This window comes from Capsella rubella, unplaced genomic scaffold (assembly GCF_000375325.1).
Source record: "Capsella rubella cultivar Monte Gargano unplaced genomic scaffold, Caprub1_0 scaffold_2, whole genome shotgun sequence".
In the NCBI taxonomy this organism is placed as follows: Eukaryota; Viridiplantae; Streptophyta; class Magnoliopsida; order Brassicales; family Brassicaceae; genus Capsella; species Capsella rubella.
In genome coordinates this window covers 41,354-56,184 of record NW_006238922.1, presented here as the reverse complement: position 1 = coordinate 56,184, position 14,831 = coordinate 41,354, and the positions used below count along the sequence as shown (strand labels likewise).

At 36.9% G+C, this 14,831-nt stretch overlaps 3 protein-coding genes and 1 long non-coding RNA gene across 5 annotated transcripts; 3 read left to right on the top strand and 1 right to left on the bottom strand.

Annotated features, from left to right (window-relative positions):
* Positions 1 to 1,267: 1,267 nt before the first annotated feature.
* Positions 1,268 to 2,870, top strand: LOC17895326 (dof zinc finger protein DOF1.8). The gene is made up of 2 exons (XM_023787696.1): positions 1,268 to 1,410; positions 1,575 to 2,870. The coding sequence occupies exons 1-2, from the start codon at positions 1,387 to 1,389 to the stop codon at positions 2,550 to 2,552; spliced, it is 1,002 nt and encodes a 333-aa protein (XP_023643464.1). The 5' UTR covers positions 1,268 to 1,386; the 3' UTR covers positions 2,553 to 2,870.
* A 6,601-nt stretch (positions 2,871 to 9,471) lies between these two features.
* Positions 9,472 to 12,257, top strand: LOC17894514 (transcription factor bHLH157). Of its 2 annotated transcripts, XM_006302059.2 has the most exons (8): positions 9,473 to 9,834; positions 9,917 to 10,009; positions 10,113 to 10,176; positions 10,343 to 10,384; positions 10,458 to 10,517; positions 10,619 to 11,437; positions 11,524 to 11,625; positions 11,724 to 12,256. In XM_006302059.2, the coding sequence occupies exons 1-8, from the start codon at positions 9,740 to 9,742 to the stop codon at positions 12,051 to 12,053; spliced, it is 1,605 nt and encodes a 534-aa protein (XP_006302121.1). In that variant the 5' UTR covers positions 9,473 to 9,739; the 3' UTR covers positions 12,054 to 12,256. The 2 variants fall into 2 exon arrangements, with proteins under 2 accessions (XP_023642850.1, XP_006302121.1); XM_023787082.1 differs by having other exon boundaries at positions 9,472 to 10,009; positions 11,724 to 12,257.
* Positions 12,258 to 12,322: 65 nt separating this feature from the next.
* On the top strand, positions 12,323 to 13,621 carry LOC17896443. Its single transcript, XR_002834939.1, has 3 exons — positions 12,323 to 12,830; positions 13,030 to 13,068; positions 13,176 to 13,621. It is a non-coding gene; the product is annotated as an uncharacterized LOC17896443 (long non-coding RNA).
* Positions 13,622 to 13,661: 40 nt separating this feature from the next.
* Positions 13,662 to 14,829, bottom strand: LOC17896276 (mavicyanin). Its single transcript, XM_006302781.2, has 2 exons — positions 14,290 to 14,829; positions 13,662 to 14,188 (listed from the first exon to the last, which is right to left on the bottom strand). The coding sequence occupies exons 1-2, from the start codon at positions 14,474 to 14,476 to the stop codon at positions 13,812 to 13,814; spliced, it is 564 nt and encodes a 187-aa protein (XP_006302843.2). The 5' UTR covers positions 14,477 to 14,829; the 3' UTR covers positions 13,662 to 13,811.
* Positions 14,830 to 14,831: the final 2 nt, after the last annotated feature.

Below are 14,831 nucleotides of genomic sequence, written 5' to 3'. Positions count from 1 at the left end.
GTTTACCATATTGGCAATAGATGTCGCTATTGAAGTGGCACATGGAGGAAATAAGAGTCAATATATACATTATACAAAGATGTACGTTCTTCTATATAAATGGTATCCAACATGTATTGATGATGATCTTACAACCTATAAACTAACTCAGACAAACAACAGCAATTGTGAAGAACTTGTTGAAGTTAAAAGGGAAAATGAAGAATGTGTATAGTTAGTCTAACAATGTAATAATAATAATAAATAAAAAAGAAAAGGAAAGAAGAATAATTAGTGCTGAGGTGGATGGCAAAAGGGTACGTAGATGCTGAGGTGGATGGCAAAAGAAGAAGATGGTCGGCTCGATCGGAAGGCTGAGAAGAGAGGATGGATGGATACATCTTTCTTTCTTCTTCTACGGCCAGAAAATAAAGCCAAATTAATTAAACTGGGGGTGGGGCTATATCTAGATTTACACAGAGTGTACGTCGTAAATTACTTTGATATATATATATATATATATATATATATATAATTGTTAATTATGGGGGTGCAGCAGCAGTGCAAATGCTCTCTCTCTCTCTTCAGTCTTCCCTGTGGTGGTGGAGTCCTAATGCTCAAGAAAGAGACACGTGTCGTGGTTATGTCATAATTAAGATTAACTGGCACGCTGTGTATATATATATGGCGATGGGTTCGTCAGTAGTCTCAGCGCTGTGATGCCCCAAAAAGTCTGACGGACGGATGCAGTTTGCCGCCGGTCGTCAACTCAGCCTTTCACAGACGCAGCAAACCGCTAGTTAATTTATACACTACTTTATCAAAAACAAAGCTCATAATTTATACACTACGTGTCGTGGTTATGTCATAATTTATGAATAGTATTTTTTTGCTAATTTATATATACTGTATATGTGAGTAAATAACGGATAAAAAAAAAAAAAGGATGAGAGAGATAATTAAAATTTACTAATAATACAGTACTAAAAGAGATTCGTGGGACGGCGGGGGAGGAGGATAGCATAATAAATAATAATACTTTCAGACTTCAGACTTGTCTCTCTGTGTGTTGTGTGTCAGAGACTCAGACCAAAACCACCAAACCTCTCTCATACGAAGAATCCATCAAAAGCCCCCCCACACACACTATTTACGTGTATCTATCCAATTTCCCAATTTTTATATTCTTCTCTTTTTACAAGTGACCATCTTTTTTCTATTTAAAAAAATTAAAATCCTGTTTAAAAATTCTCTTTTTTCGTCTTCTTCTTTGCTTTTTCGAAAACCAGCTTTACCTTTCCCACACACACTTCTCCTCTCTCTCTCTCCCCTCAGCTTAGCTTTCCCTTTCTCTCCTTTCTTCTTCACAGTTTTTTTTTTTTTATCAGCTTGAATTTTTCCATTGCCATGGACACTGCTCAATGGCCTCAGGTATCTTTTTCACGTTCTTCCTTTTATCATTCTTGTTTTGACCAGTCCCCATCTTTTTTTTATTTTTATTAAATAAAAATTGGAAGCTGATCAAAAAAGTGAAAACGAGAATAATCGTGTATTGTTTTCTTTGTTTCTTGCAATTTCTAAACATAAATATACAGGAGTTTGTTGTGAAGCCAATGAACGAGATCGTCACAAACTCATGCCTGAAACACCCTCCTCCTCCTCCTCCTCCTGCTACTCCCGCTGAGAGGAAGGCACGACCCGAGAAAGACCAATCTTTCAACTGTCCTAGATGCAACTCTCTCAACACCAAGTTCTGCTACTACAACAACTACAGCCTCACTCAGCCCAGGTACTTCTGTAAGGACTGCCGCAGGTATTGGACCCAAGGTGGTTCTCTCAGGAACATCCCCGTCGGTGGCGGCATCAGGAAGACCAAGAGATCTTCCTCTTCCCCCTCCTCCTCCTCCTCCTCCTCTTCACCCAAGAAACCTCCTCTTGCCATCAACACCAACTCACCTGCGCCGAACCCTAAGACTGGTGAAGCCGCTGCTAAAGTTCAAGACTTGACCTTTTCTCCGGGGTTTGGGAATGCCCACGAGGTTAAAGATCTCAACTTGGCGTTTTCTCAAGGGTTTGGGATTGCTTATCATCAACATCACACTATTCCTGAGTTTCTGCAAGTAACACCCAGCAGCAGCAGCATGAAGAACAACAACAACCCACTTGTCTCAACCTCCTCGGCTTTGGAGCTTTTAGGGATCTCCGCTTCCTCTAACTCTCGCCCTGCTTTCATGTCTTTCCCAAATGTTCACGATTCATCCGTCTACACAGCATCTGGGTTTGGTCTCAGTTACCCACAGTTTCAAGAGTTCATGAGACCAGCTTTGGGGTTCTTTCTTGATGGTGGGGATCCTCTGCATCAAGAAGAGGGGTCCAGTGGCACCACTACTGCTACTACTAATAGTGGAAGGCCTTTACTGCCATTTGAGAGCCTGAAGCTTCCAGTATCATCACCAAGCACCAACAGTGGTGGCAATGTGAAAGAGGATGATGATCATAGTGATCGTGGACAGGAGGAGAAAGAAGAAGGAGAAGCTGACCAGTCTGTTGGGTTTTGGAATATGGCATGTTAAGTGCTGGTACTACTTCTGCTGCATCTGGTGGTGGTGGATCCTCGTGGCAATAATTATAGTCCAAGGAGTGAGTACCCAAGATACTTTTTTGAAGACAAGAGATTATAAATTTTTCATCCAAATTTTAAAAGATGGGAGAGGGTTAAACTTCAATCTGGGTGTTTACTATTTTGGTTTCTCCTTTTTTCTAAAAACTAGTATTAAATATGAATTAACTTGGTTGGGTTGGGGATGGATAGTGTACGTATTTTGAACTCTTTTGAATCAATCTCAGCTGTTCGTTACCTAAATTTATGACATCTCAAGATTTGTTGTCTATTATATAAGAGTGTCACAAACCAAAAGACTTTAATACTAGTGTGAAGAAGACCAGTACTGGTGTACAGTACAACAATACTCTCCATAGCTACCAAATTCCGAGAAATGGTCATCTCAATTTGGTAGTGTGTACTGTAGCCAACCGAAACAAAACCCCCCCCCCCCATTAACTTTACTAGTAGTAGTACCATTCCGCTAGTAATCACCATGTCTAGTGTAAAACCCCATATTATATTATGCATATATATAATAAAGTTGTACTTAAACCCTTTTTGTGAAGAATACGAAGAAAAAGGACACTTGTAACCAAATCGTTTTGGTTCTTTGTTTGTCATTTAGGAAACACACACACTTAGCCGAACTGTAAGAGACCACAAATTAAAACCTTAGCAATTTAAAATTCAAAGAGACATTCAGTATAAAATAAAAAATTCACTCATAGAAATATGGACCCTCCCCCAACATTCCCCTTAAACTTCGTACTATCATCATCATCATCATCATCATCATCATTCGTCCCACTACACACACTCCCTCTAGCACAGAAGAAGATCAAAAACACATGTTGGTTGGGTGTTAAAGCGTATTATTATGATGGTAAAGTGGTAGATGTGAGTTGGGTTTAGTTAAGAATTCAGCTTACAAACCATTATTTCGATTGATATATATGAAATAGGAGTTGGGGGGGGGGGGGGTTGATTTGAAATTTTGAATGAAGGTGGTGTAAAAAGAGTAGTTGATGTGGTTGGTTCTGTACAAGAGAAAATGTTTACTCTTTAGTAGAGCATCATATAGTATGGAGAAACAAAATTTAAAAGGCCGTTTTGTAGTCGCAGTTTCAAATAGTCGTCGTCTTTGAAGGCAAAATGGCAAACCTAAGCTCGTAGGGTTGCAGTAGTAGAGTTGCTGCTGCAATTGACACTCCAACAAACAACATTTGTTATTTGATTCCTTCCTTTGCTTTTCACATTTGTATTCATACATAATAATCACAAAACATTATTATTATGACAATAAGTAAAAAACTTGGTTCGACAAAGCTATATATAAAGCCGAACCCGAAGACTGTTTTTTTTTTGTGATTAACAACAACACTAGTAGTTACGAAAGAAAGGGGACTAAAATGCTGCTATTGGAAGTCATCAGTTTTGGTACGTTCTTTGTTTTGCTATATTAATTTGGAAGAAAAGAAAAAAAAACGTTAATAATAGATGACTAGGATATATTTTATTCTCTGCTGACGCTAAAAAGAAGAAACCGATTGGACTGGCTGCTCTTTTTATTTCACCTAAAGGAAAATAGAGTCACATCAAACAATGGCATACTCATCAGCTAGTGACCACACTTCATATCATCCTTCTTTCTTTTTCTTTCTTTTTTAATTTGGCTTTTACATAACACAGTAAGGAACAATCCAAAGTGTCTTCCTTTTTAACTCACATGTGTTTAGTGAGTGATATACCATTTTATTCTCAATATGAGCAGATTGACTGTTGACACATTGGTTTCCATTGTTCTGCGTTGAGTCGCTTTTCTATTGTGTATCCAAGGATGTGAATGTGGGGGGATTTTGAAACCACTATTTTAAATACAGCCAACAACGTGTTAGAGAGAAACAGAATCGGATGCTGATAGGTCACACGACGCTATCAAGTATTCAAGTATTTGTAGCTACAAGCCTACAACACTTGAATTGTAGTACAGTATTTGTATAAAAGATTCTCATTTCTCTCACCATTCCGATTGGGTATGGTGGACTGGGCCATAATCTTGTATTGGGTTTACTAAAGCCCATCATCGTCCTCCAGGGTTATTAAGCCTACAAGCTAACTTTGAGATTCCCCGCCCGCCGTGAGTGAGTGTTGTTGTTACTTCAAAATTTTGTAAAGAAAGCCAAAAAAAAAATGCAAAAAAGAAGAAGAAGAAGAAGAGAGAAAGGTGAAATAGGATGACAAGACATATTATTGGGGATGGGGTGGGGACTGTGCTTGCCTACCTGTAGCCCGACAGACACCTAAAGGCTTTAAAGCTCTCTCAAAATCAACATGTCATCATCTCAGCTGCCTACCCAATCATCTCCCTCCACGTGTCACCTGACTCATCAAGAATCTTTCCCTCCTCGTCCCTCGTGAACACCACTCACACAACAGGTCCCGCGCTTTTCATGGGCACACAAAAACGCTATATTTCTTCTTCTTCTTCTTCTTCTTCCACACCATTATTTGATTTTATTACATGACTGAGAAGAAGAAGCCAGAAGTATTAGTATACAATATTTATTTGTTTATTTGGAGCTCTATGCTTATATGTTCTGTAACTATGCAAGTATGTTTTTCTTTTTTAATATCAAAAGCATATACCACCATATTGGATATGATTCTCGTTTAAACAAATTGACTCACACACATTCTACGAATTTTGAATTTAGAACAAACAGCACATTCTAGGGGCGCTCCCAAATGATAAGTTGTGGAGGCAAAAAAAAAGGACAAAACTAATTGATCTACTCATTTAAAATAAATAAATAAATTGTTTGAAAGCCTTGGAAGAGAAGAAGAGACATTCCCTGACAGAACAGTGTTTTGTCCAAAAACCAGTAAAATATGATCCTATGTGTGCCAGTGCACCGTAACAATATGACGTGTTCTTCTGTCGTATTCCCAACCTTCCCACCTTTTCCTTGGCTGCACCTTGGAGTTTGCGAATATAGATGATTAGATTGCTTTCCTTTACTTTATTTTTTACACTGTCTTCACATTATTATACAGTTATTACTAAGATTATTTATTTACTAGTATTTGCTAATCCTGCTGTCGACAAATATATGAATCGTTACTTTTTTTTTTTTTGTTAAACAAATATATGAATCGTTACTACAGCTTCAAAGGCAGGGATCGTTAATTTCTCTCCAATATAGTAAGTAGCATTTCATGTTAAACTATATACGTCTCATTAGCTATATACCATCCAGGTTATTTTATTAAAAAAATCTTCAATACTTTCCTATAAACTAATAAGAAATCGTATAAATAGCATATATATTACTGTAGTGTGGTCTTAATTTTATTCTTCCACCGATTTCTTATACTAGTTTTTTTTTTTGGGACAAATTCTTATACTAGCTAGTTTAATCAACCATATACTCTCTCTCTCTCCGTTCCATATTATAAAATGGACTTACTACAATTGTAAATGATTTTATTTAATATACTACTATGCATATCATCTATTATTACTAGTTGTGTTGTTTTTTATTATATAGATTTTAATTGCTCGCTCTTTTATATAAAACATTTTATAATGCAATAATTTGTTTATTATATAGGGGTAATTAGATAGAGTGTAAGGGGTTTCTAGTTTCTACCATAAGACAAAACAAAAGCAGTGAAAGTAATATGCCAATATTAACTACATGTGATCATCAATTTGTATGAGAAATTGACTTTCTTGGTGAGTCAAAATCATTACGAAGAAATTATTGCGTGTCAAAGAGATATGTGTATTAGTATATATATACATGCTTCTGTGGTCTTTATATTGAGAGTAATCGTTGATAAAGCACAATGATACATCCTCAAGAGAATCCCATGCATATAATTCTTTAAAAAACTAACATCATCCTAATTTGCATTCATAAACAACTATCTTTTCCTTACCTTTGCCTAATTATTAACCATTCTTTCATCGTCAGCTATATATTTAGTCAGATACATATCAGTGTAAAACTAATATATGAAGTAAAAGTAATTATTTTAATTACATGCCTGTTAAATTCCTTCTTTCCTTTCATGTCTACGATACCTAAAAGTTGACAATATGATACTTGTTAGATGTGGATGGATATGTGTCTCAACGCCATCGAGTGATCAGTCTATGACATGTATAATACAGTAATACATTTGCTAATGACAACGATCCACGAGTCTTGAGTATACACATGTTAAATTTATTAAGAGAAATGGTAAGTGTGAAGAAAAAATTATGAAAAAATATATCAATATCAGTCTCAATTTTTTTTTTCTCCCGCTTGTGGCCTTCTAAAATTTAGGATCGGGTCTAACTGGAGTTATATATATATACGTAACGTAATTAAGGACATTACATACATATACAAAGTTATATGTGTGTGTGTGTGTGAAAAGGGAATGATGATATAGTTGATGGTAGTGGGAAATAGCATGATGGTGTTACCATAAGAGTTTCATAACAAAAATCGAAATTGGTCCTTTCTTTGGGACAAAGCGTGCCTATAGCTTCCTTCCCCTTTCCCTTTTCTTTTTTGTTTTTTTTTTGTTTTGCATATTTCGTTGCATCCCTCCCTAACTAATATATATCTTATTTTGTCATTTTCGTTTCCGCACATTTAGATGTTTGAATTACTGTATGGGTGACATGCTATCTATAGCGATTGCGTCTTTGAGCATTAATTTCATATTGTATACATCATAACTAAAGTCATTTGAGATCGACTCATATATCAAAGAAAGACGTATACCTATATGTGTATTATGTATCTACACAGAATTAAAAGTTATTAAGAAACTCTTGGAGAGAATGTTGGGAATAAATAAAGAGATATGCATATACTAATGTAATGGTGCTTTGCTTTAAACTCAAAAAGGTTGTCCTACTTTGAAGACAATAGTATGTTTTCTTTTCTCAGTTTGAAAAAAATGACACAATAATTGAAATTGATGTTCCATCAATAAAATGTGATTCACCATCTTGGTTTCCAATGGAACACAAAAAGACCTAAGAAAAAAAAGAGGAAGATCATGGTTAATCATTATATACAGATAACATAACTAAAACATATATTTTATTTTCAAAACGCCTAAAGTCTTAGAATTAAGATAGATTACGAAGTAACGGATGTTACATAATGATGTGAACTGCCATGCATGGGACATTAAAAAAACACACACAATCTAGAATAATAACAGAGATAGAGACTAGTAACCACAAGCTTTTCTCATATAAGCAACATTTTGCATATATTGCATGTTTCTTTCTTTGAACCAAATCGTTAGTCTTTTTTTTTTTTCTTTCTTTACGTACAGAAATAAACTATATTCTCTAGTTTCTATACATATGTTGAAGAAAAGTATATATATTTTTTGAATTAGTTTATGTAACAAAAGAACAAAAAAAATCCCACTTTTGGATTTAGTTCACCACTTTGGGACACCGTTGGAATAAAAACGGAAAGTTTTGAAAAAGGAAAATAAATAAATCAAGTAAAGACGAACAAAAAATTAAGTGAAAAATCTTGATGCCGTTGACTTTTGTTCTCAACAACGGCCATGATTGAGCGTGTGATGAGTATGTGCGACCAAATTATTGCTACATATTATCCCTAATAACCCCAAAATCTAACATTTGATGACTTTCATTTTTCTTCTTTTAATTTCGAATTATAATCACTTTCCATTTTTGAGATATGTGGATATATCATATATGTTAATATGTTTCGACCACTATGATCAATATATGTATATATACAAGCTAAAATGTGTAAAAACTTAAGTGTTGTACGTACTTAGCAGCTTAGGTCGAGAAACTTTTGGTTAGTAAAAAAGATGAGGAGAATTTTGTATGCATGCATGAGTGGCATTTAGGCATGTGTGGAATGTTGCGAGTACCAAAAATGGATGTCAAAATATTTGAGGCATGTGTTTCCAACGTTTGCTATATATGTCTTTTGATCTTCTTTAGATTCTATTTATATTGTCTTGCCACATGTAGCAATATATTTCAAAAAGTTCGAAGTTTAATCTTTCTATATATAAACTTAAAAATGTTTTAGTTTGTGTCTTCCTGACGATATGGTGCTATATATTGAGGAAATAATACTAGTACTTAAGAGTTAATTAACCGTATTTATGTTGGTACCACATATATATATGAATTTTTGTGAATTTCTTTCTGATAGAGTAGTTATAAGGTTTGGATGATTAATAGCCATACAAGTACTGGTTAAGTCAAGATTATCATACCAAGAATGAATTCGAAGATCTTCGCATTCTTACTCTCCTCATTTTTTTATTTTGTTTTACAATTACTTTTCTTTTTTTAAAAACAAATATTATAGTTTCATTTGTTTGTTAATCATTCTAAAAATAAATCGTCGAAATTAAAAGGTGTATATGATTCGTATCGAGTAGTAATTAAAATGAAATCCATAGTGTAATAAAGTAGAATCAAAAGGAAATCTCCCTTTTTATTCGGAAAATTATATTATACCTCAAAAAGATACAGTATTTAATATAGAAAAATTCATAAAGACAACAAACAAAATAAATGAAAAGGATATATAGCAATTAATTAAAAACAAAAAAAAGTTCTATTAAACCGGTAATCGCCGGTGTAATCCACGTCACTTCCGGGGCAAAAGCGTGACTGGAAACCGGCTGATAAAACAATTTCTACCAAATATTATTGCACATCAAAATGTAAAATCACACAATATTTTATAAGAAACATTTTGTTGATCTAAAAAGGGTCCAATAGTTTTATGTTTTTGCATGTGTATATATATATAGAGACTATAGAGAGAAAGAGAGACAAAGACTCTTCTTCTTTTTAATTGCTTGAACAAAAAGCAAAACACAAGCAGCAATTCTCTCCTCTGTGTCTCTTTGTTTTTTAATTTTATTTTTCTTTCTCTGTTCTGTGCAGATATTATTAAATAAATAAATAAACAAGAAGAAAACTCTGAACCAAACATTATTCCTCTGTTTCCCAGCTTTTCTTTATCTTTGGAGTTTGTTTTTCTGGAGAAGACAAATTTAAAGTAGTTGTTGTCTTATTTAAGAGTTCGAGGTCAGGGTCTTCTCGAGTTTACTTGAGATTCTCAACTAGATTAAATTATGGGTTGGGAGACTAAGCAGATATTGAAGAGTCTCTGTTTCAGCCATGGATGGTCTTTTGCTGTTTTCTGGCGCTATGATCCCATCAATTCCATGTGATTCCTCCATTTCTGTTCTGCCTCTTTCTTTTATGCTTACGCTGTTTGTTCATTTGGATTGCATTGCATTGCATTTCAGGTTATTGAGATTTGAAGAAGCATACAATGATGATGTACAATCAGTCTCCCTCCTTGATGATTTGATTCTTCAGCCTCACATCTTAGGCCAAGGGTAAGCTTTTTTCAACACTTGAATCAAATACTATTTATCCATCTCTCTATTGTGTATGTATGTATCTTCATTATACCTTTTCTTTTTCTTTTGATGACTTCAGAATTGTGGGAGAAGTCGCTTTAACCGGAAACCATCAATGGCTCTTTTCAGACACATTGTTTCAGGTATGCTCTCCTTCTTCCCTTCTTTTCCTTTCCTTTGCATGTTTGATTTTTCTCATATGCTTTCATGTGAGCTAAGCTGTAGCCTGTATGTATGTCCAAATATCTCATTAATAAGAAAGAAGAATAAGGCTTTGATCATTTGTGTCTTAATTTGATTGTTTTGCAGTGTGAGCATGAGTTTCAGAATCAGTTTCTCTCTGGCTTTAAGGTGATTACATTGTCTTGTCCCCAGTTTCTTAAAAAAATTCGAATCAGATTCTTATGTCCATTTTTTCGTACAGACTATCGCAGTCATTCCAGTAGGATCTAGAGGCGTTGTTCAGTTCGGATCTGTTCAAAAGGTTTGCTTAGAAAATGTTTCTTTATTTGTTGATATTATTATAATTTCTTGCTGTGGAAGTCATGGACTAATTAGTAGTGGATCTTTGAATTATGTACGTAGATTCTTGAGAGCCTAGAGATGTTGGAACAAACAACCAGAGCTATGCAAGAGAAGCCAGATCACTCGGTGGACCTCGATACTCTGTTCGAGTCTTTAGTGCCACTGGGAGATTGTGAGCTTGTCCCAGCTGAATCTTTTCAAGGACTCAGCTTTGATGACATCTTCGCCGACGACGACCCTCCTTCTTTGCTCAGCCCTGAGAATGAGATGATCTCTGGTAAAACCTCTGAAGCAGCTTCTTCCCACCAAGATCTTAGCAGTGGGGATGATTTTGGTTTCGACATTCTCAAGTCTTACACTCTGGACGATCTTTACGAGCTGCTCGCTGACTCACCTGAACAGAATTGCTCTTCCGTTGATCACCACGAGAATCCCATGGTGATCCAAGGCAATGACAAGGATCTTTTCGACATTGTTGGCATGAATTCTCAAGATTTTTCTAGGCCTTTGGCTGTGCCGCCTAAAGGGCTCTTCTCTGAGCTCATAAGCAGCAGTCTTAGCAACAACACTTGTACCAGTTCTCTCACAAACGTGCAAGAGTATTCTGGTGTGAATCAGAGCAAAAGACGGAAGCTTGAAACATCGTCAGCGCACAGCTCAAGCTTGTTCCCGCAGGAGGAGACTGTAGTAACAGGCCGGAGTTTGTGGATTGATGATGAGAGAACAAGCGTCGGAGGGAATTGGAAAAAGCCTCACGAAGAAGGTGTGAAGAAGAAAAGAGCAAAGGCAGGAGAAAGCAGGAGGCCGAGGCCTAAGGACCGTCAGATGATACAAGACCGTATCAAGGAGCTGCGAGGGATGATTCCAAATGGAGCAAAGGTAAAATCAAAATAATAATAATAATGATAATATAGTTTGGAGACTAGCATGCAGCAAATGCATTTTCTAATACACATATGAAACAGTGTAGCATAGATACGTTGCTTGATCTGACCATAAAGCACATGGAGTTCATGCAAAGTCTCGCCAAGTACGCAGACAGACTCAAGCAGCCATACGAGTCCAAGGTAAGGAGAAATCAAATGGATGAGTCATTCATGAATAAAGCTAGTGAACAAGTCTTAAATTGTTTACTGATCAGAATGATATATATGGTATGTATCAGCTGGTGAAGGAGAGAACATGGGCGTTGGAAGTGGGAGATGATGATGAGGAAGCAGTGGTATGTCCGATAATAGTGGAGGAACTGAACAGGCAAGGGGAAATGCAGATAGAGATGGTATGCGAGGAAAGAGGGGAGTTTCTGGAGATAGGAGAAGTGGTGAGAGGATTGGGATTGAAGATATTGAAAGGAGTGATGGAAACAAGAAAAGGCCAAATATGGGCACACTTGATCGTACAGGCAAACCCACAAGTGACGAGGCTTCAAGTCTTCTACTCACTAGTTCAGCTTTTTCAACACCATCATACCAAACATGATGATTTGTTGTTATAGTACCTGGTTGGTTTGGTTGCCTTTAGATACAAAACACATTCTGTTGATAGTAGTAGTAAAGATGTTGTTCCATTTGTAGACAGAATTTAGAAACATTCATTTACTCATCAAAGGAAAATTGGGCCTTTAAACATTGAGAGTCCATCCATGTAAAGAGAAAGGAGGCCCATTTTACAAGATGAAGTACAACGTCGTTTTGATGCGAATAACTGTTAATAACTGACAGAATCAGAAAATAGAGATTCGCCGTTATCCTCGTAAGAGATAGGGGGGAGACAAGGAGAGAGTCGCAATTTTTTGGGTTTTTTTTTTTTTCATTTTATTTTTGGTTTCCCAACAAATTGAAGAATTGTGGTGGGCGAAATCGAAGCTTCCCTCTCATCATCTGTAGACTGTAGTTATCTCTGCTTGAGGAGCCCCTAATCAAACAATGGTGGTGGATCAATGGAGGTGATGCTCTTCTTCTTCTTCTATCCATTTACAAGAACAAGAGACAAGCAGCCGCAGCACCACCGCCGTACCTCATCTTCATCGTCTCGGACATGGGGATTCCCTTCGCCGCCACTCTTCGTTTCCGGTCTTCGGCAATCGACTCCTTCTGCTTCGCCTGTGAGGCCTTCTCCGATCCAATCTTCGTCCTCACCCTTCTTCTGTAACCATTCCTCCTTCTCTTCTTCTTCTTCTACTTCTTCCTCTTCCTCCGGACTATTAGATTAGATATCTGCCATGGACGAGGCTGACTTCGTCCAGAAAGATCCCACTGGTCGCTACATTGGGGTACGCTTCTCCTTCTTCCTCTCTCTACGGATGAAATTTACTGTAAAATTAGGGGTTTGTTGTCGATAATGCGCTCTTCCTCTTGATATGATTGTTATAGAGTCTTAGTTAGTTTAGGATCATGTTTCCTATGTAAGAGTTAAATTCGCTGGGAACAAACTAGTGATCATTCTTTCTTTTCTTCTTCTGCTTCCTTCAGTCTGATGACGTTCTAGGGAGAGGAGCCTTCAAAAATTGTGTATGTTTATACGTCCTGTGCTTTATAATTGAACTCTAATTTGCTTTTTTTTCATCTTAATGTTTTCTCATCTCTTGTGGTTGTTGTTACCTCTCCGGCTCTCCCAGCTACAAGGCATTTGAAGGGATCGAAGTTGCTTGGAACCTAATGAGCATCGACAATGTATTGCAGATGCCTGGCCAACTTGATAGACTTTACTCTGAAGTCCATCTCCTCAAATCTCTTAATCATGATAACATCATCAAACTCTTCTACTCCTGGGTTGATGATACTAACAAAGCCATCAACATGATCACTGAGCTTTTCACCTCTGGCAGTCTCAGCCTGTATGTCTTCTTACTAACCCCTCTTCTCTCTCTCTCTCTTTTTGGGATTTGCTGCCATACTCTTTTATCTTTTTTGGTTTTGTTTCACTGCTTTATTAAATTCTTCTTGAAAAGGGTCTTCCATTTCTCGCCGCTTTGGTTTTGTAATTGTGCATATTGCAACAGAAACCACATATTGAACGAATGAGAAATGTTACTGATGTTAATAACATGCTATAATAAGCTGATTATGTCTGTATATAAGATTTGGATAGAAGAAATACAACAAATTTAAATTGCCGAGATTGTATAAAGGTTTAAAAGGAGGCAGAAGGTGTGTGTGTATATATAATAATTAATAAGAAAAAGAACCAATCATTTTTTTCTCTCTTTAGACCAAAAAAAATAATAATAATTCAAACAAAAAAAAAATCAATTTCACATGATTGCACCGACGACAGCGCAAGCCAGCGAAGCAAAGACAATGGAGAAAGCCGAAATGAGCGATGACGACGACGATTTCTGAGAGAGAGGAATCGACCCGAAGGCGTTTTGGTAAGAGGGAGCGTCGGCAGAAGACGACGGAGACAAGGCCTCTGCTTCGGCGGAGTAGGTTCCGACGGAGACGAGGAGCTTCTGGTACTTGGAACAGTGGCCGGGATGTGCACTTGTGAAGTATAAAGTTCCGTTTTGGGTGAGGTTGAAGAGAGAGTTGCCGTCGTTCATGTACAAGATCGGGTCTTTGGTGTTGCAGCTCTTGAAATTGGAGGCTGTCACTTGAATCAGTGAGTCTTCGCTTGGTGGGTACAAGAACACTGTTGTTTGGTTTCAGCAACACAGTGATGTGATTAGATTTGAGAGATTCAAAACTATAAAGAGTTGAAATTTTGAAGAAGAGAGTAGAAGAATGACTTACAGAGGGAGTCACCGATCTTGAAAGAGTGAGATTTGGGCCATTTGGAGTAGACTTTAGCATCAACTGGGATACCCCATGCGTCCAAGTCCCCAACTTTGTATAGAGTCGACGACACTTTACCAATCTCCTGTCCTAATAACACTATCGCCACCACCATTATCATGCTGCTCAAACCCATGACTCCCATCTCTCTCTCTCTCTCTTGATTGGGTGTACTTGCTTTCTTCGCTTCTCAGATCTCCTGAAAAGCTTAAATAAATTAATTGGTAAAGCAAAGGATTCAAAAGAAGTGACGATTGTACCCCTGAGAATTGGGCACATGGCCCGAAGTGGGCAATGTCGCATCGTATCAATACAGAAAGGGTCTCTCTCTCTAATCGACAATGCATTGGCAATAATAAAATGTCTGCTTGTGTATTGTTTCACATGGCCACCACACCAGTCTTCAAATCGCTTGTGGTTCCATAGTTTTCCATTCATGTCTTTGAGTGTATTATAATTTATTCGTTTATGACTGACCCCTCGCAAGCATTTCTAGTTTC